Below are 26,859 nucleotides of genomic sequence, written 5' to 3'. Positions count from 1 at the left end.
ATTATTTTTTCATAATTTATATCCTCAATGCCATTTTTTATTTACATTTTTCTAAAAATTTTTATAATTTTTTTAATAATTAGTTTTTTTTAAAAATAATTTTTTACTTATTTATTTGATTTTTAATAAAAATTATAATTTATTTTAAATAATAAGTTTTTTATTTTTATTTTTCAAATAATTTTATAATTATTTTTTCATAATTTATATCCTCAATGCCATTTTTTATTTTCATTTTTTAAAAATTTTTATAATTTATTTTGATATTTATTTTTTTAAAAAAATAATTTTTAAATAATTTATTTCATTTGTTAAAGAAAATTATTTTTTTTAAATAAGCAGTTTTTATTTTTATTTTTTAAATAATTTTAGAATTATTTTTTAATAATTTCCTCAATGCCCTTTTTATATACTTTTTTTTTTTAAAAAAAGTTATAATTAGTTTTTAATAATTATTGGACCTACAATGGCATGTGTCAGTTTCCAATTAGATCGTTTTGCCACGTCATCGCGTGTGTGCAACACATACTTTGACCTTTTACTGATAGGAAAAAAATGCCCAATTAGAACATAATTCAGGGAGTTTAGGGGTCTGATAGGAACATGCCTTAATTTAGCGGCCTAAGTGAATTTTCGTAACAAGTTTGAGTGCTTGTCGATGACTTTGACATACCCAATATTCATCTTCCTCTGTCAATTCTCTCATGTTTTCTCTCTTCCCATTTTGCATTCTCTTTATATTTTTTAAATTATTTTATTTTTGACTTCTATCATTTATTTAATTTAATATGTTCCCCTAGTTTAATTTGCTCGGATTGAATTAGTAATTTTGTTAATTTTTATATCCTCTATTAAATTTAGAAAAGATTATTTAATCTTGAAAAATATTTCAGCTACTGAAATAGTTTATTATAACAGTAGTTAATACGACTCAAGTATTATTATTTTTATATTACTTAAAATATTATCACAGTAATATTTATTTGATTTTCAGTATCATAGCTTGCTAATAAGTTATTCTATTATTGTTATAATTTATCCTGTGTCCTCTATTAAATTTAGAAAGTATTGTTTAATCTTGAAAATATTTCATGCTGATCAAATAGTTTTTTATAATAGTGTCCAACTTTCTTCAAGTATTATTATTTCTATATTACTTAAAATATTACCACAGTAATATTTACTTAATATTCGATAACAGTGATTTGCTAATAAGTTATTATATTATTGTTATAGTCTATCAGTATTATTTTACTAACAGTTAAATAATATTATTATTAGAGATTTTACCATGAACAATTTCAAAATCTAAATGATACACCACTCTTATTCCATAACTATTAGGGGTCATTTGGTGTGAGGGATAACAAAAAATAATTTTGGGATAATTTTTTGGCATCCTTTAATCACTTATTATTTGATTACAAAAGTATGGAATAACTTATCGCAACATTAATAGTTAGTACTGGGATACATTATCCCTACCTTGAATGATATAGTAATATTGGAATAACTTATATCGTTATAAAATATGTAAAATCACAAAATACCCTCCTTAAATCATTTTTTATATATTATTTTTTCACATCCATATATATTCGCATAATATTTAATACCATTTTCTTGACTACTTGTTATTTCTTTGGTAATATATTTTTCTATTAAAAAATTACACTATAAATATAATTTTTATGTATGAATATATTATACGTTGAATTTGTTTGCCTAACGCTTATGTTTATTTATAATTTGATTTCTCTTATAAAAATGTTGATTCCACTACTAAATTACATATTTTTAATTAAATAGTCTTTTATCACTTAAAAAATTAATTTTTATATACTAAAATAAAAATAAGTTTAATATTTTATAATATAAGAGTGATATGTGCTTAAATGAAGTGGCGAAAATAATGAAATCTCTTTTACATTAATAAATTTAAGATAAAAGTTTTTATTTTAAAAAACGTACAATACTATAATGAGAATATACACACAAAAATATTTAACCTAAATAAGATGAAAATTTTATTTTTAAGAATAAATAAATAATATTTGCAAGGAAAATATAAGAAAAAATAAAGTAAGGTAGTTGATAATTTTTGTAAATGAATAATTTATACTTAAAAATTATACAATGCATATTATTTTTAAAAATGACAAATCAAATATTTAATAAGAAATAATTTCAGAGTAACTTATTCGAGTATAATTTGATTTCGAAGCAAAAGACGGCTTCATTTTTTTCTTTTTTTTGGTAAGTCTTCATTTATTTTTTATAAATATAAAATAAGTTTTAATCTAAGTATTTTTCAGTACTTCATGTTTTTTTTTTTTTTTTTTTTTTGTGAAGGTACTTAACGTTCATCAGCTGTAAATCTCTCGTCTTTGGACCGAGGGCTCTCTCTCTACATACGAGAGCTTTTTCCTCCTTAGTGAGGTTTTCAATCCCGAAATAAAAATTACTATCAAATGTACAACACTCGGTTCATCTTATCTCTCCGCCTCAGTTTTCTTAAACACTCAACACAGAAACCTCTAAAATTTGCTGCTTCGATACTTTTAGTTTCCTATTATTTTCTACGAACTTTTGATTTCTCTATTAGCCCCCAACGTCAGTTATATCATATATGCATCAGAAGGAACCCATATATTGGGGGAAATAGGTTAAAACTACTGCAGATTCAATTTCAACTGTAGAGAAATTCTAAAGGTGAAGATGGGGGAAGAAATTTCAGACCGCCTTCAAAAAGTCATCCTAACCAAGGAAGAAGATGTTGTCGCAATTGAATTACCAGATATTCAATCAAGTATGAAGGACTGTGAAGTAAGTCCTCTTAGTAACGTGATCTCTGACTAAACTGTAAAATTTTCAAGGAATTAGGAATGCTATGACTTTAGCGTGGGGAAACCCTGCTGGACTACAAATTAATGAAGTCAAATGGAATTCTTTTTAGTTCATTTTTAAAGATAAGGTGAGTAGGGATAAAGTTTACTTGGGGTCACCGTGGCTGTATGATTGATACCTTCTAAATCTTCATCCTTGGAAGCCAGGAGTAGATAGTGAATTCCCGAGTTTTAGCATATGTAATTTGTGGGTTCAGGTTTGGAACATTCGTTTACATTGGATGTCCATGGAAGTTGGTTACAAAATAGGACAAGCCGTGGGAGGTACTGCTGATGTTGTAATTCCTCAAAATGGAAGAAAAGAGGGACAATATATGAGTATTAAAGTTATGATGAATATCCATAAGCCACTACCAAGGGGGAAATTGATCAAATTAGGGCCGGAAACTATTTGGGTTGACATAAGATATGAGAATGGTATGCTGGGACACAATGATAAAGCCTGTGTACAAAGAGAGAAGGATCTTTGATCAGGTAATCTTACAAATGGTCAGTTTGGGACATGGCTATGGGCAGAAAATCATTTGTCTTTCTCAGAAAATCTAAGGCGTCAAGGCTAGAACCATACTAATGGTGGAAATAAGGTGATCATCCCTCTTATCTCTAAACTAGTTGAAAGAAATCGAGAAATTAATGACGAAATCTCGACAAATCTGTAAGAGGGCACAAACTCGTCTGGTACTCAACTTGGTAGAGGAAAAAAGGATATACTTTGTAGGGATCAAAATGGACTAGAAGAAAAGGAGATTATGGGGCCTAATGAAAAAGCTGATGATAAATGGACCCAATAGAATGAGCAGATGCAGCCTATGGACATAACAAATTACGGGACACAAAAAGATGAAATGGTTGGTGGTGTACAAAAAGCTGGAAATTGTTCAGATACTAGACAGAATGAGAAAGGGTGCAGACAATCGAACTTTCATAACCATGTCGAAACAGGGGTCGATATAACAGATTGTCATGGACTAGAAAATTATCAAGTTGAGGGATTAGAAGGTGACTTGGAAGGTAGAACTTCTGCTGGTAGAAAAGTAAACTCAAAACAGTCATTGACGTTTGCCATGGAGACTGAAATTGTAAGCTCAAAGATGTCATATACTGAGAACAAGGGCCAGTGTGATTAACATTGATAAGGAAAAATTCCAAAAATACAATCAAGATTTAAATTAAAATTGATCTTGTGCTGAAACGAAAGAATGGTGACAACATCAATTTGATGAAGATACAAGAAAACAAGAATGAGGGATGTTCAGCTTCACTCGATACTTGGGAAGAAGATAAAACTTATGCCACAACAATGTGTGATGTTGGAAGTAAACCACCAGATGAGTTTACAAATGATAAAGACATGTTTGTTGAGAATGTTACAAAGAGTATTGAGAAAGGCGACAAGGACGACCCTCCCAAGATGTTCATGCAGTATCAAAGAAAGGTTACAGATGGGAAACAAGGCATAAAATTTGGGAATAATGACGGTACGCTGAAGGATGGCAAGGTAAATGCAACACTTGATGTACATGATCAAGATATGCTAATTGATGTCCCAATCATGAATGATTCTAAGACTCTAGGGGTTAAAATAAAAGGAAAAGAAATCACTACATCAAATACTATTGGAAAGCACCGAAAGAAAGAGGTGATGCGAGAGACCAGTCTGAAATGGTCTCCCTTCATGCAATGAAGTTGCTAGCGTGGAACTGTCGAGGGTTGGGGAGATCTTTGACAGTTCCCCGTTTAAAGGAGACAATATATCTCCACTCCCCAGAATGTATTCTTTTATGTGATACCAAAAACCAACAACGAAAACTTCAGTGGCTCCAAAACAAGATTGGGATGCAGAACTCTTATATTGTTGATCCAGTGGGACTCTCATGGACTTGCTTTATTCTGGAATGAAGAACTTGAGGTACGCAACATCTTCTCTTCATCTTATTTTATTGAATTTTTGATATATGATGCCAACAAGAGAACTGATTTCTACTGCATATTTGTTTATGGCTTTATGTTAGTACAAATAAAGATACGAGGAAAAACAATGGTATGAATTGATTGCTAGGTCTGCAATTAGGGAACTAACTGGATGACTTTAGCCAATTTTAATGATATTATCGATATGACAGAAAAAGTTGGGGGAACTAGTAGGGGTCCTTGGACCTTCAGAGAATTTGGAGACTTTATTAATAATCTAGGGACAGTAGATCTTGGGTATCGTGGAAAACCGTGGACATGGTCGTGCTATAGAATGAATGAAGGTGTAATCCAGGAAAGGTTAGATACAGTCCTAGTGTTTCCCCTGAGTGAAGATTGAAGTATGATCTGGCTACTGTTATGCATATACAAAATGACGCCTCAGATCATGCAATAGTGCTTTGTTCTACTGATGTTTTTCATGATAGGTGGAGAAAAATGTTCTACTTTGATAAGAGAGATGGGTCGGAAAATCTTATGCACATAATCTAATTGAGCAATCTTGTAGAAAACATTTTCATGGGGATAGCCAATTTCAGGTAAGGTGTGCATAGGTTGGTTCGGTTTTATGTATTATCGATTCGGTTTATCAATTTTTGGTTTTTAAATGTGCTAATCCAATAACCAAACCAATAAAATATTTTTTTTTCGATTTTCAGTTTAACGATTTTGTCTTTAACTATTCGGTTTTCAATTTAACCGATAAGAAAATACTCATAAAATAGAAATAGTAGCAACTAACATGTAAAGAAATTGAATCCTAGTTGCACCTAAAATCCTACATGATGTATTTTAATTTACAAGAATCTTCAGACTTAAACTGAATGTTAGTTAAGAGAAATTAAGAGTTTGTATAATTGAACTAATAGGTTTGTTAGTTTGTAGAGAAATTAAGAGAAATATATAATAAGTGATATCTACATACCCAGTGTATTCCCACAAAGTGGGGTCTGAAGAGGATTGTAAAGTGAACGCAATCCATACTACTACCTCAGATGAAGTAGAGATATTGTTTTTGATAGACTCCAGCTCAAGACAGATACTCGTATAACGAACAAAAGACATAAAAGTAAACAACAAAAACGGATATCACATACCTCTAGATAATAAAGGAAACAAGACACCCACAACGTAATACTATAAACTAGCTATTTGAAATCATAAACATTACCCAAAAAACCACGAACAAGAGACTACAGGAAACTATAGTCACAGATACATACAAAACACTCTTCCCTACTATTATAGACGTACTCCTACCTATTAACCCTCTACCTTAATCTGCATCCTCCACACCTTCCTATCAAGCGTCATGTTCTTCGTAAGTTGTAATTGCTCCATGTCATGCCTAATTACCTCCTTTCAATATTTCTTCGACCTACCTCTACCCTGCCTAAAATCATCCATAGTCAATCTCTCACACACCTCCGTACTGGAGCTTCTGTTTCCCTCCTCATCACATGTCTGAACCGTAGCAACTTAACTTCCCGCATCTTGTCCTCCGCCGAAGCCACTCCATATTCTTCCGAATTATCTCATTCCTAACTTTTATCCCTCTTGGTAAGTCCAAACATTCATGGCAACATCCTCATCTCTGCCACCTTCAACTTTTGGATATGATAGTCCTTAACTGGCCAACACTTTGTTCCATAAAATATAGTCGGTCGGACTACCACTCTGTAGAACTTACCTTTAAGCTTAGAAGGCTCCTTTTATCGTACAAGACTCCCAAAGCGATCCTCTTTTTCAACCATCCTGCACCAATACGTTGCGCGACATCCTCGTCAGTCTCACTTCCTTGAATCATAGACCCAAGATACTTGAAACTATCCCTCTTCTAATGGCTCTAATGGCTTGAGAATCCAACTTCACTACTACGTCAGCCTCATGCGACAAATCACTAAACTTACATTCCAAGTACTCCGTCTTGGTCCTTCTCAACCTAAATCCTTTAGACTCAAGGGTCTGTCTCCAAACCTCCAACTTATAACTTCTCCCCGAGTCTCGTCAATCAGTACAACATCATCTACAAATAACATACACCAAGACACCTCCCCTTCAATATGTCGCGTAAAAACATCTAGCGCCAAGGCAAATAAAAACGGGCTAAGAGCTAAGTTGCTCGAACTCGGGTGCGGGTATTCGAGACGGGTGCGGATATGAGAGTCGGATTCATCAAAATATAAATTTTTTAAGATTCGGGGGTGGGAATCCGAGAGTGGATACGGGTGCGGGGATTCGGCTAAAAAAATTAAATATTATAAATATAGAGTTATAAATATATTCTAAAAATACTTTATTAAACAAACACAAGACAACATCCCAACTTAAGACATCAATTCAAAACTAACAAAACAAAAAGAAATGTCCACTATCAAGTTAAGATAACTACTCCTCTGCATCTTCTTCAATTTCTTCCAAATCTTCAAATTCTTCGTCAAAAACCACTCCTTTCAATTGGGGTTCATTTATTGATAGCTCGGTTAAATTATTAATTGTACCTCAATTTCAAATTGATCTCCACCTAAATAAGTTAAAAAGAATGAATACATTAAAAAGTTTTTATACAAAGAAAGAAAAAATTATCGTTTAAAATAAACAATTGAGGCGCTAATAAAGAAAATGTCGACATACCTACATCCTAATACTTGCTTGGTCCATTTATATATTTCTCTTTCTTGCGAGATAGCTACCGTAGATTATAATGTACAGACACTAAATCTTCGACTCTTGAAGTTGCTAACTTATTCCTCTTGACGTTGTGAATCATAGAATATGTGCTCCAATTTCTTTCACAACAGGAGGAAGAAGTCGGTTGAGTAAGTAACTTGAAAGCTAATTGTTGCAAAAGTGGAGTTGAGACACCATGATTTCCCCACCAAGAAAGATGATCTTCATAGTCCATAGCATCAATCACATGAGGCTCACCAAAATAACCACTCATGCTACAAAATTTTTCATACTCCAATGAGACTAGTTTTATTTGATTAGAATCTTTAAAATACCTTTGAAAGCACTTTATTTTATTCGGTGCAATTTTTAAATCTTCATTAGGAGCTACCCGTTGAATTCCATTTTCTCCTTGAGCCATGATTCATGATAGTATTTGGGAACCAAAGAATGTGCCATACAATGGAAAGAGGTGTTGCTTTTGTTCCACCTTGCCACAAGAACACCATGAATTGAATAAAAAAAGTTTGATTAGCCAGAAATGAGATCTTCCCCCTCATGCTCACAGATTATTTTTTTAACCTTCTTAATCATTGAGTCCCACATATCATAAATAAGATGTAATTTTGGACCATCTAAATCGGCATCTCTAAGCATATCTACAATAGGTTTCGTAAACTTCAAAAAGTAGTCAATACAATCCCACTACTCATCATTCATTATAATGGATTTTATTTCACGAGTTTTGGCTTCAATTCCCTTATCCCCATATAATTCTTCCATTCATCATCCATGACCATCTTCTCAAAGGAAGATTTCACTTTGCGAATACGAGTCGTCATAATAACATGAGGCAAATCTTGTTTCACCAACTTTCAATAAACACAAATCTAAATGTTTTTGAAAAATTGCATGTGCCATGTAATGATTCAAACAAAGTTTTTCAAATTACTCACTTCACTAAGTAACTCTGAGATCCATTGGCAATTAGCAAAGTGAAATGATTTATCAGACAGTTGGCATATACTTTTCAAAGCTAGATTCAAATAATGAACAACACAAGGAGTCCAAAATATATGAGGATATTTTTCCTCCACCATAGTACCGACAAGTTTCATATTACTTGCGTTATCTGTAATAACTTGAACAACGTTATTTGGACCTACTTTCTCTATTGCTTCAATAAACAAACTAGCAATATATTCTCCATCCTTCGTGCACCCACTAGAATTTATTGAATTTAAAAACATTGGACCCCCGCTAGATGATGCCAATATATTGATCAAAGGTCGTCTTTTAGTGTCAGACCATCCGTCTAAACAAATCGACAACCTTTTCTTTTTCTATGTATCTTTAATTGGTTGCAACTTCCTAGTAATGTGAGTCTTTTCTTGATCCAAAAGAGTTGTTGTCAACCTATTATATTATTGGAGGAATATAACCGGGGATGGAATTTTCAACTAATAACTTCAATTATTTTTTAAAGTAGGGAGAATTGGCAAAATTGAACGATAAATCTGATGTGTAGAACATTCTAACTGCTAATTTGTTGGCAGTATTTCTCTCATGGATGCCGAAAGATTTTTCTATAGCTCCACTCTCTGAACACTTTTTTTTTTTATGTTGAAGCAAATCAGTTCCCTCCAGGAGAAATAAATAATCACCTTTTTTTCTTGCATTAACTTGAACTGAAGATTTTTTCTTTTCAATTTGTTCGTGCTCCATCTTCAAAATTCTCAATGTATCACCTTGAACTTCGCTACATATTTGAACTCCTTGACCCGATAATCATAAGGGATGTGCTTTAACTCTATTATACGATCCAGTAACTTGTTTATTACAATAGTTACATGACTATGTTCTATTTTCACCACCATTGGGAGTAGTTGAAATTACTTTTACATGATTCCAGAATGGTTTGTTATTAAAATCTACTCCTACACTTTTTGTTGGTCTAGTAGGACCTTTTCCCTTTTGACTGCCTGAAGCGGATGATGCCATATTATTTGATAAAGAATAATCAAATTTTTAAGTTAAAATTTCTTTTGACAGAGGTTTTATTTATAATGTTATTGATGAAGACAATTTTAAGACTTTTCCCAATTTAAATCAATTTAATTTTTCTGGACACATAGGTATTAGGATTTATTTATTTTAGTTAATTTACTATTTTTAGTTACTTTTGTCTTTAATTTTTCTTTTCAATTAGGAATAATATTAATATTGGAAACTTTTTCCCAAAATTTTAACTTAATCTATTTACCAAATATTGATATAGATTATTTTTATATCATAAAAAAATTTAACTAAAAAAACACAAGAACGCATGTACTCGACTGACCTTAAAAAAACCTACCTAAAACTGGTGAACCGGCCAAAATTTAATTGTATTGGTTATTTTTATTTTTTTAAAAATAAATATATAACATAATATTAAAATTAAATAAAACTGGTGAACCAACACAACACCATCGATGAGAAATACTTACGCCTCGCCGACGCCAAGAAATACTTACGCAGTCGCTGACGTCATCACTGTCCGGTCGCCGTCGCCGTCGCTGTCTTCGTCGCCTCGCCGTCCCGTTGCCATCACCGATAAATAGTTATTGTATTCCCACCCAGTCGTTTTGTCGATTATCAGCATGTCGTTTTTGTTTGTCAACCTTACAGTTCGCCGGAGTAGTTGGTCGAAATTTTTCAGGTAAGTCGCTGGCCTGTCCAATTTTTTCCCTCAAATTTCTTCTTAAATTTGGTCAACGAGTCCGAAATCGTTGATCGAATCGGAGACGGCGGAAGTGTCCGCATCCGCCCCAGTCTCGTGTCGAGATGGGTTCGGCAGCAAAACTGCCGAGTCTGAGCAACATAGGCCAAGAGTCGGATCCCTGGTGCAACCCTGTCAAAACATGAAAGTGCTCCGAATCTCCTCTTATCGTCCTCACACAAGTCTTTGCTCCATCGTACATGTCCTGAATTGGCCTAGTGTACGCCATGTGTACCCCCTCTAGCCTCCAAGCACCTCCACAAAATCTCCCTGGGGACTTTGTCATACATCTTCTCAAAATCAATGAACACCATGTGCAAGTCATTCTTCCTCTCCCTAAACTGCTCTGCTAATCTCCTTATGAGGTGAATGGCCTCAGTAGTCGAGCGACCTGACATGAAACCAAACTAATTTTTGGAAAGTCACTATCCTCGTCAACTTCAACTCTACCACCCTTTCCCAAACCTTCATAGTATGACTCAACAACTTGATACTCCTATAGTTGTTGCAACTCTTACTGCCCCCCTTGTTCTTATATAAAGAAATCATTTTACTCCATCTCCAAGCTGTGGGCATTATTACCGCCCTAAAAATGATGTTAAACAGCTTTGTTAGCCACTCCAAACCCGCCCCGCCAATGCTCTTCCAAAAATTCACTGAAATCTCATGTAAAGTAGTAATTTTGTATATTTTTATTGAGTTATCGGTTTACCCAATAACTCAATAAGAAATAAATCAAAATTGAACCAATAACCCAATAAAAAATGTTTATAAAATCATTAAAAACCCATTAACCCAATAACCTAATAACATTAAACCAACAACATTTTTATCGGTTTGGTTTATTGGTCGGTTCGATTTTTGCACGCCTCTAATTTCAGGTAAGCTCAAAGATTAGAACATGTAAAGAATATTAATTGACCGGAGAAAAAAAGGTGAGTCTTATCTCCAAAATAAAGATTAAGTCATTAAAAGATCATCTTAATAGGATTAAAAATGATCCTAAGGGCCCTGATTCTACTCTTATTTTGACGTTGAGAAAAGAACTTAGTGTGGCTTATAAGGAAGAAGAGACCTATTGGAAACAAAAATCTAGGATTCAGTGGTTAAACGAGGGAGATAAAAATACCTCTTATTTTCATATGTCTACTGTCCAAAGAAGACGTAGGATCCTTATTAAAGGATTACAAGATAAGCAAGGGCAATGGATATAAAACCTGGTATAATGAAGGAAATTGAGAGCTTTTATAGAGATTTATTTTCTACTATCCTTCTTCGTTACATCAAGTATTGTAACATATCCCCTTTTCTATTACAGATAACATGAATAGGGACCTTCTTAGTGCAGTTACTAATGAAGAAATAAAAAGTGGTGTTTTCTCGATGAACCCTACTAAGGCTCCTGGTGTGGTTGGAATGACACCTTTATTTTTTCACCAATTTTGGTCATTAATATCTAACGATGTATGTCGAGCAGTTAGACGTTATTTTGAGATGAGAAATCTTTTACTTGTTTGGAACAAAACTTTAGTTACCCTTGTGCCTAAAATCAAGACACCTACCACTGTCCAACATTTTAGACCCGTTAGTTTATGCTCTACTTTGTATATGATTTCTACTAATTATAGCTAGGAGAATGAAACCTTTGATGCCTCTAATTATCTCTTCTGATCAAGCAGCCTTTGTAGGAAAACGACAAATAATAATTTATGATGTATTTGCTCAAGAATTTAAAAGAAAAGGAAAAGAAAAGATTATGGCTTTAAAGTTAGATACATCAAAAGCTTATGATTGTGCCGAATGGCCTTATTTTTCTATTTTATTTTTTTAAATTGAAATAGGTTGTGGCCCTTTATTAAATTAAAGAATTTACACCCGGGCGTCAAAAGACCCGATCCACAAACAAAAAATCTGATAACATACACCTAACAAACATTCTAGAATCAATCGAAAAAGGAAAGTGAAGCATCAAGCATCCGGTCATCTTACTCATTGCCAATCTCTATTCTTATGGGTGTATTTACATAAGCGGACTGCTGCTGCCATCTTCAATGCTGAGGAGATGATGTTGAACCAAATCTCTTCTCCCCCATTTCAGGAACGAGCTCCATTTCAGAGGCAAGCTCATCAAGAAAGCTAAGTTACGATTTACTCTCCATCTCTTCTCCCACAGATCTTTGAGCTCGATTACTTCTTCTTTCTGTGTTTGAATTGTTGTTATCTGTACTATTCTGCATCTTAATCCTTACCACCACTAATTTGAAGCTGAATCCGGCAATAGGCTAACCTTTTAAAATTTTGCTTCCAGTTCCTTTAATTGATGGATTGAATTTCTCCCAAAAATAATACCACCACCTAATCTCCGAAACTAGTAGTTTAAATAGTAAATTGGTCTAGCCCTAATTCTTTGCTATGTCACAGGTGACACTTGAAGAGACAACTGAGTACATACCCTTTTCATTCACCCAGAGCATGAAGATCTTGATTTGGTATTTGATTACACCTCAAAGCTCTCACTAGGTGCTAATACTCAAACCAAAATAGAAGTACTTCTAATCCCCATGTTTTAAACGAATCAAGTAGTGCTATAGCTGCGTAGCAAGTTATCTGCAACATGTTAATTCTCTGAACATCTAAACATCTGCTTGTTGTCTGCGAATTTGTGGCACACCTGTTTTATCTAGATAAAGTATCCGCCTTTCTTCGATTGGAATATCTTGAACCTGTTTTATTAAGAAACTCCCCGCAAAAAGAAAAACTAGGTTAGTGGAAAAATCAGCAAGAGCATTTTCTTGAAAAACTAGGTTAGTGAAAAAGTCAGCAAGAGCATTTTCTTCCTGAGGGAATGCTATACTTTTGCTGTCAGGGTACTCCTAATTCTATTTATGTGTTGCACTTCCATTGCCACAATCCAGGGAGGTTTCTATATGCCTTCTAGTATTTGAACCATTTGTAGAGAATCAAATTCTACTATAATAGGTTCAATCTTAAATTTCTGGAAAAACTCCAAACATTCCCTAATAGCTCTTGCCTTGGCCACCAAATTAGTAGAATCAGGGATTTTGATACCTTTAGTAATCACAAAAGACCCTGAATGATCCCTTATACAAAAAGCTGCTGAACTAGGTCCAGGGTTGTCTTTGGAGGCACCATCAGTTTTACCCTTAAACCAGAGAATTGGAGGGGGTTCACTTGACAATTTTAATCCTATAAGAAGGAATATATCCCTTCATAGCCATCACCATAGCAAACCAATTGTTATATTTTCCATTATCCTTAAATCTGATCTAATAAACCTCCTCAGAGTTTCATTGATGTCCCTAATCATCTTGTTTCTATACTTTCCACCATGGAAAATAGTGTTCCTTTTCTTCCAAATAAACCAAAGTAGTGTCAAAGGTACTACTCGAGTAATTACTCCATCTCTGATTTCCTTGAGTGTTCCACCACCTTTTGATATTGGGTTTCATATCCCAACAACTCTTGAATAATGCTCCCAAACTACTCTTGCAACCTCTCCATTAAAATATAAGTGCTTAATGGTCTCTCTTTCCAAATTTGTACAACACATACAGTCTGGAGATTCATTGACATTCCAAAGAATTAATCAAGTTAGAGACTGCTACCTTCCCTAGCCAAACACTCCAAGCCAGGAAAGAGATTTTAAAAGGCAGACCTGTACACCAAACTTTACTCAAGTCCTCATCAATATTCTCCTTTGATCTACACAGCTCCCATGCAGTTTTCACAGAGAAGATACCAGTACTATTTAAGGTCCACCATGGATAGTCCCTTTCATTCAACAACTTTGTTGTACTTATATTATTCCTGATATGGTCCACTACATACCTAGGAACTCTTGCCTGCATATCTAAATAGTTCCAGCCATTGGGAGTTAAAAATTCCCCAATTTCTTTAATTTCATGACAAGTCTGAGTATCATTATGATGTTTGAACAACGGACCAAGATTGGTCAGTTATCAAACCAAATTCTTGAGGTTCCCCTTTTAGGTTCCCACCACAGAAATTGTTCTACTTCTTCTCTAGCTTGCAACATATACTTCCACACTTGGGAACCACCTTTCCACTCAACCAGGGCGGGAATCTGTTTTTTGCAGTATTTATTCCATAAGAAATTAGGCCACAAAGTGCATTGTGTCCAAAACTTCCACTACGATTTAGCATGCATGGATTTAGAGACATCAAACATGGATCTGAAACCCAGACCCTCTTCTTTCTTAGGAATGCACACTTTACTCCAGCTTGACCTGTGCTTAGACCTTTCAGTATCTTCATTACTCCAAAAGAACTTAGCAAAAATTCTGTGAAGTTCTTTTAACACATACTTTGGAGGGACAATTGCAGAAAGAATGTAAATGGGAACACTGTGCAAAACACTAGTAAGCAGTACCTCCTTTCCTCCATATGACAACATTTTGTCCTTCCATGCTTGAAGTTTTCCTTTTACCTTCTCTAAAAGCTCTGCACAATCTTCTTTCCTCTTTTTCTTGTGAGTGATTGGGCATCCCAAATATTTAATTGGGAAGTTTGTCTGTCTGTTGTAGCAGTATTCTGATGAATATAATAAAAACTTTTTTCTTTATTCAGCTTCTGCCCCGTTGTTGCAACAGTATTCTAATGAATATAATTAAAACTTTTTTCTTTATTCAGCTTCTGCTCTGATTGCCCCTCATAATCTTCAAAATGGTCATAATCTTTTCCAAAGAATAAACATTAGTTGAAGAAAATATCATCTGCATATGTTAAGTGATTTAATTTTTCACTCCTCTTTGGGACCCCAAATCCCACAAATTGACTTTCTTCAAACGGAGAGTTTAAGGCTCTTGTGAGAACCTCAGCAGAGAGAATGAATAAAGCTGGAGATAAAGGATCTCCTTGCTTCACCCCTCTAGTTGAGTGAAAAAAGTCATGAGATTGCCCATTAATTAGAATAGAGTAATAATTATTGGGCACTAGTCTCCATATCAGGTCAGCAAAATCATTTGAGAATCCCATTTTCTTCAACACTTCCATCAGAAATATCCATGAAACCCTATCATAGGCTTTTGCCATAGCCGACTTGATCACAACATTAGCAGGCTTTCCTTTTTTATTAATATCTTTTATCATCTCCTGAGCGAGTAAGGCATTCTATATTATGCTTCTACCTTTGACAAAGCCTGATTGGTTAGGTGAAATAATCTTAGGCAAGATGCCTTCTATCCTGTCATGAATGATTCTAAACAGAATCTTGTTGACAAAGTTACTCAAACTAATTGGTCTCAAATCCGAAAATGTAAATACATTAATTTTTTTTAGGGATTAGAACCAAATTAGAGTCGGTAATGGATTTGGGAAGAGAGATATCAGAGAAAAAGTCATGAACCATTCTGATAGTATCACCTCCCACTATCTCCCAACAAGATTGATAAAATCTTCCTGTAAAACCATTTGGACCTAAAGCACTATCACCATTCAGATTAAGAATTGCCCTCTTCACTTCATCAGAATCAGGTAACCTGCTTAGGAGAACATTATCATCTTCAGCCACCATCTCTGGGATATACAAGTAATGAGTAATTAGAAGGATCTCTTTCTCGTTTGAATTGATCTTGATAAAATTGCACTTCTTCTGCCACATCTCTTTCATCTTCTAACCAATTACCATTTGCTTCTTGTATCCTCATGATTTTCAATCTTCATCTTCTTCCTTTCACTAGACTATGAAAAAATCTATCCCTCCGTTTAAAAAAGAATGACCTAATTTGACTTGGCACGGAGTTTAAGATAATAAAGAAGACTTTTGAATCTTGTGGTCCTAAATTAAAGTTATGTCAAATTTACCAAAATGCCCTTTAATCTTGTGGTCTTAAACATGTCATGTGGAAAGTTGAAAGTAAAGTATTGCTAAAAAGGGAAAGGGGTCATTCTTTTTGAAACGGATTTAAAAGGAAAGTAGGTCGTTCTTTTTGAAATGGAGGGAATAGTATTTTTTCCCCCTCCACAAACCAATCATACCTGCTTTCTGTTGCCAGTAACTCTCCTCTAAATGCAAGTATCTGGTATACTCAGCTTTGGCTCTCTGCATGATAGTCCTATTCTCAGCTGTGGGTGATTGTTCAAACAATTGTTCCTTTATTCTAGCAATTTCTTCTCTGATAATCAATTGCGGGAAAATATCACCATAAGTTTTCATGCTCCACATTGTCAGGGCTTCTTTACCTTCTTAATCGTTCTCTTGAAGTCTAAAAAAGGATTAAAAGAAGAATCATCATCCCGATTCTGTTTAACCACTTCCTTAAACTCCTCATGTTGGGTCCAAAAGTTAAGAAATCTGAAAGGTTTCTTAATAGGGTGATATTATTCTGACATACCACTAACATTGGACCATGATCTGACCCATCTCTAGGTAAATGCTCAACCTCAATATGATTATACTGCATCTAAAAATCTGCATTAGATAAGACTCTGTCAAGTCTTTCAAAAATGCAGTCCTTACCCTCTCTCCCATTCCACCAAGTGAAAGGACTTCCCTAGTAAGGTACTTGACTTAGATCAGAGGATTCTATTAAAATCCTGAAATCTTCAGCATCAATATCAACAAAAGGTAAATCTTCAAATTTTCATCTTCATTCAAAATCACATTAAAGTCACCACCTATTAGCCATGGATTATTCATTCTGGTTGAACCAACAGAATATAGATCATTCCACAGCTCCAATCTTAGTTGTTCCTCACATTTTGCATAGACAATGGAAGCATAGAAAATAGAGCCAGAATATATCTCCTGAATCTGAATAGTAATATGCTGATCTGAATTACTCACCACATTCATATCATAACCTTGATTGCTAAACACCCATATTTTCAAATTACTGTTGTAGACTGCCTGAGACATCTTCAATCTTTATTTATACCTATTGATTGTTCTACAATTTTGAAAAGGTTCTGATAAAGTCACAAATGCAAATTTATGAAAATTGTGCAACATTTGCACTCTTTGAAAAGCTTTTTGTGACTTCACCGACATTATTTTCCATATGAGGGCTTTCAACATTTTGACCCTTGTTTAGTGACCACCTTCCTTTTAGGCTGGACCCTGACAGGAAGAGTTGAATCACTATTCCCTTGTTTATTACCTTTCCTTGCTGATTTGATAGCCTATTTGATAGCCTGAACAACTCTTGGTGAAAGGTTACCATCTTTGAGTATTTGATCTTCTTTTTCCCTTACTTCTTTTTCCTCACTCTGATGATTTTTTCTCTCTCAGGAACATGTGATATTATGTTATGCAAGATCTTATTAGGGGTTTCAATTTGCTGCAGCCTTATTTGAGTGTCATCAATCTGCACTGCTACGGGAACCTCCATCATAACTAAGTTCTCTGAACTTTTGTTTTGCTCTTCAGTAAAAAACCCAACCTGCTGCTGTACACTATCACTTGATACAGCTTCTTCTGTACCAGTAATATATTTCCCCTGGTTCTTATTCTGAAAATGGCACTCTGCAGGTATTTCCTGATCAGTTTTTGGCTGACATCCAGCCACTTTCGGGCTTCGTCCAGTTTCCATAGTTATCAACTTCTTGTGTGCCTCTCCATGAGCAACTGATTTATTATTTATTTGTACGTTTGTTTCATCAACCTACACTCCTTTTTGCATCTCCACGCTGCTCATTGCTTGATTAGCTTCAGCTGTCCCATTTTGGCTTCCCGTTACCCCTTTCTTTTGTTGCTTTGTTGTAAATGTCTTATTAGCCCACTCTTTAGCGGACTGTTTATGATCTGCCGAAATGTTTTTGAGCTTTTCTTTTGTTGGATGCTGCTGCTGGTTGTCCCCTGCCTTCGCCCTCATGTTTTTTTCAGCTGTAAGTTACATCACAGTGTTGTTTGTCACATCACAAGGTTGTTTGTCAGAGGCATTTGCCTCATGTAAAGCAACTTCATCAACTGCCGTAGCATCCTCCTCCCGTTCCTCCTTATTTAGGGTATCAAATTAATTGGTTGTGTTGATAGTCTTGTCAGGTGTCACAACCTTCCGGTGAACATCACTTCAACATTTTTATCAATGGTAAGTCTTTTTCTTGTTGTGTTTCACTGTGTCTTCATCATGTTTTTAAACTCGTGAAAAATCTGCCTCTCCGTAATACTGACATCTCCTTTTCTTCAATTCCTTGCTCATCTTCTACCGTGAATTGCTTCTTTAACTCCGGATGAATCACTCTACATTCTGCTTCATCATGCCCATGGAGCCTACATTCTTTACAGAACTTAGGGACAACATCATATTTAATTTTAATCCTCTCTATTCTTGACTCATTAGTTTGAGGATTAAGGGCCCGTTTGGATAAGCTGAAAAAAGTGGCTTTTAAAAAGTTCTTTAAAAGTACTTTTGAAATTGCTGAACTTATTTTAAAAACAAGCAGTTACGTGTTTGGATAAAAGTGCTGAAACTGAAAAAAGTTATTGATTTGTGGTAAACAAGTGCTTTTAAGCAATTCTTTTGGTCAAAATGTCTGAAATACCTTAAAGCTGTTAACAATATAGAGAGTTGATTACTATTAATTTTTATTTCTGAAATGATTTAAATTAAAATTAATATATATTTTTATATATAATACTATTAATTTGTGCGCTAAAAAACTTTTTTTTTTGGATAAAAGAGTTTAAATCATTCAGCAAAATATATATGTTACTAATCATTATAATTACATTAATAGATAAATAGTTGGTCACAAATGATGCTATTTGTTTGATAAAAAGACTTTTGATTAGAAAATATATTACTCGTTGATTGAGTAATGACTATCACTATTAAAACAATTGCGAATACGAATGTTGCGTCGTGAAATATAAATGGATCATTCACTAATCATCTATGAAGTTGTATATCTTCAATGAGTATTCTCCATATATTTTGGTGGATGAGTTACTTTTTTATTAGAGAAATTTCATATGTTGTACAATAATAATTGTCCAAATTTAAAAGCATATATTAAAGAAGGAGAATAATATATAAAAATTCATATTTCATAAATTAGAAGTTTCATACAAAAGAAGTACTAATATAGCTACACAAGGGTAATTTTGGAATAAGGGAGAATTTTGAGGGACCAAAATGTCTTTAATTGGTTAAAATGCAATGGCTTATAAGCCAAAAAAAAAAAATAAGTTGGGAATTGGAGCTTTTAGTTTTTCGCTTATAAAAAGCTAATTTTGTTTTTTTTTTAAGCCATTTTGAAACTTGCCAAACACTTAAAAAAGTTAAAAATAGCTTAAAAGCTATTTTGACCAAAATAGAAGCCCATCCAAACACCTACTAATAATCTCCATATGCAGAAAATTAGGGAATCAGCCAGCAAATCAACTTGAACCTTGACCCTAGGAAAACTAGGTCTAGTTTTGTTAATAGTTGCAGCATCTAAGTGTAAAGGCTTCCCAACTGCTGAAGCTAAAGAAAATAGAGATTCTTTAACAAAGAATGTTGGCTTCAAGTCTGGGAATTAGATCCATGCTAAGGCTTGTGAGGTTTCTTCATCTACCCTAAAACTTCCATCATAAATAAATGGCCTCATAGGATAGGAGCAACCTTCTTTGTCCAAAAAGTAATAAACAGTTTTAGATAGCATGTTGATAAAATCCTCTTCCCTCCTGAGTCTTATAAGAATGTGTCTATGCCTTAAAAAATCAATCTTTCAATCACCTTTACATTGCATTGTTTCGGAATTTGAAGCCGAAGCTTTTCTAATTCAGGCCAGCCATATGAAAACTTGCTAACAATTGCGTATTGCAAGTTTTCTATGATATTCATTCTACAAACTTCATCTTCAGTCCATTGGATTCTCGGAATTCCATCTCTATATTAAACCTTTTTAATATGAATGGGATCCACCTCCGGATTAGACTTGAGAAAGTTCCCAGGGGTTTTAAAAAGTTAATGTAGCTACCTCTTACTGGAGATTTGCCTCCGTTGCTCTCCCCATTAGACAATGGATCCGAAGGTTGAGTGTAGGGTATGGAGGATTTAGAGATTAGTGGTGGAAAATCTTGATTCGAGAGAGCTATGTTCTAATCAGCCGTAATATTCGGCTGATCAGTGGCGGTTAAGGCCATTAACGACGGTCAGAGCTTAAAAGTTTGACGGAAACCTAGGAGTGCTGAATGGCCTTTTATCAAATAAGTAATGCTTAAAATGGGGTTTTATAATACTTTTGCTAACAGGGTCATGAATTGTGTATCAACTGTATCTTTTGCTTTCAATTTGAAAGGAGATATTAAAGTGTTTGTGGTTATGAATTGTGTATCAACTGTATCTTTTGCTTTCAATTTGAATGGAGATATTAAAGTGTGTGTAAAACCATCGAGGGGTTTATACCAACGGCCCCCCTTATCATCATATTTATTTCTTATTTGTGCGGAAGAGCTATCAGCATTACTGCACTCAATCGAGAAACAAGGAACTTCAAAAGGATTTGGAGTTAAGAAGACATGACCCGTCAGTTTCGCATTTGTTCGTCGCGGATGACTCTTTTATTTTTGGTAAAGCCGACATGCATAGTATTTCTCATATTATTTCTGTCTTGAATATATATGCAAGATGATAAGTGATTAATTTTGAGAGGCGTACAACTTTTTTAGCAAGAATAGCACAAAGGAGAAAAAATCTAGAATGTGTTCCTCACTTGGTAATATTAGATTGTGTACAAGTGGAGCGTATTTAGGATTGCCTATCGTAGTGGGTAGATAAAAAAAGAAATGTCCGTCTTCTATAATAGAGAATTTTGTCTAACATTAAAGGTCGGAAAGGGAAGTTTTTGAGCCAGGCTAAGAAGGAGGTCTTGTTAAAATCCGTGTTAGCTACTATCCCTCCTTATGTGTTATCATGTTTCTAAATGCCTGATGGACTTTGCAATGAAATCACTAGTTTATTTTTCCAATTTTTGGCGGGGGCAAAATGATGATAAGCGAAAAATGCACTTTGAAAGATGGGGAAAATTATGTGCACCTTAGTTTATAGGAGGGTTAGGATTTTGAGATTCAAAAGCTTTTAATATGGCTCTCTTAGCCAAATTAGCTTGGAGAATTTTGACAGAGTCCGACTTATTAGTTTCCCAAGTGCTAAAAACTAAGTATTTTCCGAGGGGGTCTTTGTTAGATGTGCAGTCTAATAGGTGTAATTCTTGGGTTGGAAAAGCATATTGTGGGGTTGGGATCTATTAATTAAAGGTGTCAGGAGGAATATTGCGAATGGTGCATCAGTGAGAGTAGGGGTGTACATAAGTCGGGTTGGTTCGATTTTTTATTAAAATATAACCAAACCAATAATGTCGGTTTTCTAAATCTATAAACCAAATCAAACCAATATGCAATCGATTTTTTTTATTTTGGTTTTAGTCAGACTTTTTCGGTTTTCTCGGTTTTTTTACAATTATAATGTGATTGAAGAAAAAAATTAAATGTTTTCACTAAAAAGATTAAAAAAAAAAAAACAATGGTCATAGAGTAGTTCCAATAAAATTTAAGTTGGCAAATTACTAAGATGTCTAAACTACTATCTCTCAAAGTAATATTATGTGGATACCTAAGAAGCTCAATTTCTAAGTCGCTAGTCACAGTAGCTTGTCTGAAAATTTCTTTCACATAAAATGTGAGCACACAAAAGAATGAAAAATTAGACAACTTATTAAAAACTTAACTTTATAAAGTAATTAATTATAACATAATTCCATAAAAAGAGAAAGAAGAGAAACAAACCTAAATCACAACTTGACGAATGAGAAAAGTAAGATGAAAGTAAGATGAAAAAGTAATGAGAACTCTCTGAAAATTTGGAAAGTAAAATGTAAAAAGTGAAGCAATTAAAGAGTTTTAGGTTTTTTTTATTAACTAACTAGTTATACCTCACGTGTCTCGCACGTGTAACATTTGATTATTTAAAATTAGATGATTTTGTCGATTGCAAAAATTTTTAATGAAGAGCAAAAAATTTAAATCACTTCTCAAAGATCCTTCACACTTTAATAAAATAGTGCAAACATAACATATATTTTATTAAAATATTTAATAAATTTTTAATTTTTAAATATTGAAGAAATAAGTTTGTCTAAAGCAGACACTTTTAACGAAGGACAAAAAGTTCAAATATTTCTGAATACCGAATCAAATAAAAACGAAGTTGAAAGAAAACAAACCAAACTGAAATAGTTCGATTCGATGTTCGATTTCTACTTTTTAAAATTTTAAATTAAAGAATTGAATTGAAATTTGATAAAATCGAATCAAAGAGCAGAACATATACTTCTAATCAACGCCTTAACAACATAAATCATGCTAATATGAATGAGAAATAATTCTCTTTTTTTAAAAATACATCTTTAAATCCTCTCGTAATCGGCACGAAGTCTCAACCACACACTCACATAATTTTGCTTTACCTGCACATCATACGAAAGCCAACAATTGAAATTATAATAAATTATATGATAAAAAAACGTTAATAAAAGATGCATAATATTTAATATTGTTGACCTACAAATTAAAAACTAATATTAAAAAACATAAAACTAATCTTCTCTTGAACATACTCTTTAACAATTAAATTGTCAATGTTATTCTATTATTTATTGAAAAAAAGGAATGCTCAATATATAGATGTATGATTTTTTTTCTTTTAAGAAAGAGTTGATGAAACATGGAAGAAATCTAACTTAATTTGAGAAACTTTTTTCATAAAAAACTAATTATTATAGAAAATCAAGACAAACGAAACTTAAAATAAAATAAAATTAAGGACTCTTAATTAAATCAAAAACCATACTTAAAAGAAAGAAATTAGGTCGTATGCTAACTACAATCTGACACTACTTATTTTTTTTTCTTTGAGGTGAGACATGTTTTTTTAGTAAAAATAGTTAAATAAGAATTTGATAAAATAATAAAAAGACATTTCTTATTATGTATTTAAAACTTTTTAAAATTTAATACTTATTAAAATTTTCTTATTCTAAGGCTTTTATATTTGTTTCTAGATTTTTCAAATCTTATTAAAATCAAATTTAGTTGTTTTATAATTCTTAAATTAATGGAAAAAGTATTAGTTGTCATTAATTCTGACGACTTCTAATAAGAAAAGGTTTTACCATAAATATATATTAATTAATTATTAACTTTTAAAAATTAGAAAAAAATAGTGAAAAAATAATTGTCTAAAGCGAAAATTTCTAATGAAGGACAAAAAGTTCAAACAACATTTCTAAGGCCCTTCACTCTTTTAATATATTATTATAGATTATAGATATAAATATAAATATAGATATTGGGCTTTGTATTAATTTGTTATTAATGGAAAAATACTATAATTAAAGGTCCAAGAATATATATCTATTTTCTGAGTATAAAAAAATAATAAAAGTAATTAGAAAGTAGATTATAAGTAATATTTTTTTACGTATAAAAAATTAAAATTATATATGTATTACGTCGGTTCGGTTTGAGTTCGGTTTGATTTTATTTTTTCTAATACTAAACCAAACCAAGAATGATCGATTTTTGTTTTTGCCAACACCAAACCAATCAAACCAAACCATAAATCGTTTTTTTTTTCTCGGTTTTGTTTGGTTCATCGGTTCAGTTTGACTTAACGGTTCGGTTTGTACACCCCTAAGTGAGAGTGTGGAAGGACCAATGGTTGCCAAAAAAAAAAACTCTTTCTACCTGTTAAGTATGATTAGTGGTGATTCACATAACTTAAAGGTTTCCGACTTGATGGATGATTATACTAAATCTTTGAACACCCACCTCCTTAATACTTTATTGGGAAAGGTCAAATTAAAAATTGGCTAAATATACTATTCATCATACTTTGGGGGTCAAATTTACCCTCGCTGTCATATTTTAGGGCCAAATTTACCCCTCTACTTTGAAAAATTGCCTAAATATATCCTTCGTCATACTTCGTGTCCAAATTAACTTCCAATTTCATACTTTGGCCCTTGTTGTTAAGAAACTTTTCACTTGTACCATTCTTTTAACAGAAAAACCCAAATCAACGTTAATTGTTCAATTTTTTAAAATAAATCACATCCTAATCTAATTCGGTCTATTCAACCCACAAAAAATGCACAAACAAATATACGACATCCCTTAATTCTGTTGATCGAATTTTCTGAACGAATAAAACTGCTTTTCTTTCAACGTGCAACGCTGTTAGGTTATTTACAAATGAACAAATCATAAAATGGAATAGGATAATGTAGAAGCATGGAACTAGAGAAAATGTCTATATGTAATTCTACTCCTATTCGATTATGTTTAAATTTCAAAATTTGGTATGTAATTCTATGTGCATCTAGATTCTAGAATCAGTGAATAAATTTTCTGAGCAAATAACATGGTAAAAAAATTGTATAAATCTAAGTTGCATATAAAGATATATAAGTGAAGAGATGACACGATTGGCACATAGGGAGACATTTTTAACTCAATCATCCAGAGAAATATGCAATGAGACTAATCTATTGCATTTGACCGTCAAGTGTCATTTTTCTTGAGCTTTGGACTGATGCAAGATCCATGAACTGAGAGAGTGATATATTTTTTTGTGTTTGCACTGATGTAGATCAATTTTTCATGAGTAATGTATTGATAAAGGGGTATATATTTTTTTATGTTTGCATTGATAAATATCCAATGACTTAATTTCGTTGGAAAAATTTGACCAAAAGAACTGAAGGGGTATATTTATTTGTTTTTTTTATGGCTTGAGTCGGATCAAACGGGCTAGATTGAGGTGTATTTATTTTTAAAAATTGGGGTGTTTTACGTTTATTTGGGCTTTTCTATTAATAAAGGGTACATATGAAAAGTTTCTTAACAACGAGGATAAATTTGACCCTAAAGTATGACGAAAGGTATCTTTAGTCAATTTTCAAAAGTAGAGGAATAAATTTGGCCCCAAAGTATGAGAAGGGTGTATTTAGCCATTTTTTCAAAATAGAGGGGTAAATTTTTCCCTACTTTATTTAATGAGGATGATGTCAATACTATTCTTTTCATTCCTGTACCTCGTAGGAGACACAATGATGAACATATTTGGCACTTTACGAATTCTAGAAACTATGAAGTGAAGTTGGGCTATGTTGCAAAATTTGTTTTAGCAAATGACAGAAATTTGGCTAGTCCACCTGCAAGTAGTTCTCATTGTCTTCCTAAATCTTTCTGGAATCATCTTTGGTCTTTAAAAATTAAAAACAAGCTGAAACACTTTTTAATTACCTGGTCGAAGTATTATTGCAAAGAAGTCAGGACCATAGATTCAACTTGTCCTATTTGTGGTATGGAACCTGAAACTTTAGAGCACATATTTTGTAAATGTTTCCTACATGGTGGTATAAACAATATTCTGATACTAAAGATTTTCCAGATACTAATATTTTGTTGCAATTGTCAGTATCTATTTTATGGACGATTTGGAAGGGTAGAAATGATTGTGTTTAATTTCTTACTATGGAGTGATGCTGCCATTTTATCAAAAGCTTTATTGGACTATAATGAGTTTCCGTATGAAACAAATAGTCCAAGTCGCATGCGACAGGAGCAACATGTTGTGACAAGTTCAACTTCCCCAACTCTTTCTCCAGAAATGGTGTTGCTTTATGTTGATGCAGGCTTGGTTCCAAATGCTCGGAATACGAGTATTGCAATATTAGCTTTGAAGGCTAATGGTCAGATGCTTCATGCCTATGGTAGTCCAATACATTTTGTTGGAAAAGCCGTGATAGCTGAAGCATTAGCAATTAGAAAAGCAATCCAAATTGAAGTGGAGCAAGGCTGGAGGAATTTACAAATTTGTCTGACTCATCAATAATGACTCAAATGTTGAATAGGAGAATAGTTCCTTCTTGGGGATGTGAATACTATTTGTGAGGATATCTGACATCTCAGACATTATACGGATGATGTAGCCTATACTCATATAAGTAGGCATGCTAGTACTTGTAGTCATACTTTAGCTAGGTTTGCTTCATCGTCCGGTGCATGAAATCTCTTGGTGGGACAACTTCCCGGTTTGGATTGTTAACTAGTCTTTCTACTGTTTTGTACATTAACTAGTGTTTGATGAATACATTATCATTTGTGTTTAAAAAAATGTTTATCAGCTAATCCAAACAGTTTTTTTTGTTGTCTATTACAAATGATATTTTATTAGTTATAGTACTCCTTTTTCTCGCAAAATGAATACAAATAACATAATAAATTAATTAACAAAATACATGATTTTTATAGAATTATTATTTTTCTATTCAAATTGTAATTGGTTCATAGAAAATCATATTCTTCTTGTACATGAGTGTCTTCTATCCATATAGATGTGAGAGTTCCCCCACTTTGGCGGAGCTGCAACTTCATATTAAAGTCTGCTAGAATTCAATAGTTTTAATTTATAATTTAAATTTTGTATTTCTGATGTGTTTAATTCAAAATCGTCACTCCATTCCCTTTAGGCAAATTATTCTATCAATGGATGGTGGAGTTGTTTCACCTTTTTAAATTGG

At 33.1% G+C, this 26,859-nt stretch overlaps 1 protein-coding gene and 1 long non-coding RNA gene across 2 annotated transcripts; both read left to right on the top strand.

Moving 5' to 3' along the window:
• The first annotated feature begins 2,361 nt into the window (after window positions 1-2,361).
• On the top strand, window positions 2,362-13,060 carry LOC107867883. The gene is made up of 2 exons (XR_001673419.2): window positions 2,362-4,815; window positions 12,150-13,060. It is a non-coding gene; the product is annotated as an uncharacterized LOC107867883 (long non-coding RNA).
• Window positions 13,061-18,995: 5,935 nt separating this feature from the next.
• LOC124898175 lies at window positions 18,996-26,490 on the top strand. Its single transcript, XM_047411938.1, has 2 exons — window positions 18,996-20,845; window positions 25,755-26,490. The coding sequence occupies exons 1-2, from the start codon at window positions 20,795-20,797 to the stop codon at window positions 26,169-26,171; spliced, it is 468 nt and encodes a 155-aa protein (XP_047267894.1). The 5' UTR covers window positions 18,996-20,794; the 3' UTR covers window positions 26,172-26,490.
• Window positions 26,491-26,859: the final 369 nt, after the last annotated feature.

This window comes from Capsicum annuum, chromosome 4 (assembly GCF_002878395.1).
Source record: "Capsicum annuum cultivar UCD-10X-F1 chromosome 4, UCD10Xv1.1, whole genome shotgun sequence".
Lineage (NCBI taxonomy): Eukaryota > Viridiplantae > Streptophyta > Magnoliopsida > Solanales > Solanaceae > Capsicum > Capsicum annuum.
The sequence above is the reverse complement of the archived record's forward strand: the minus strand, read 5'-3'. Positions and strand labels throughout refer to the sequence as shown.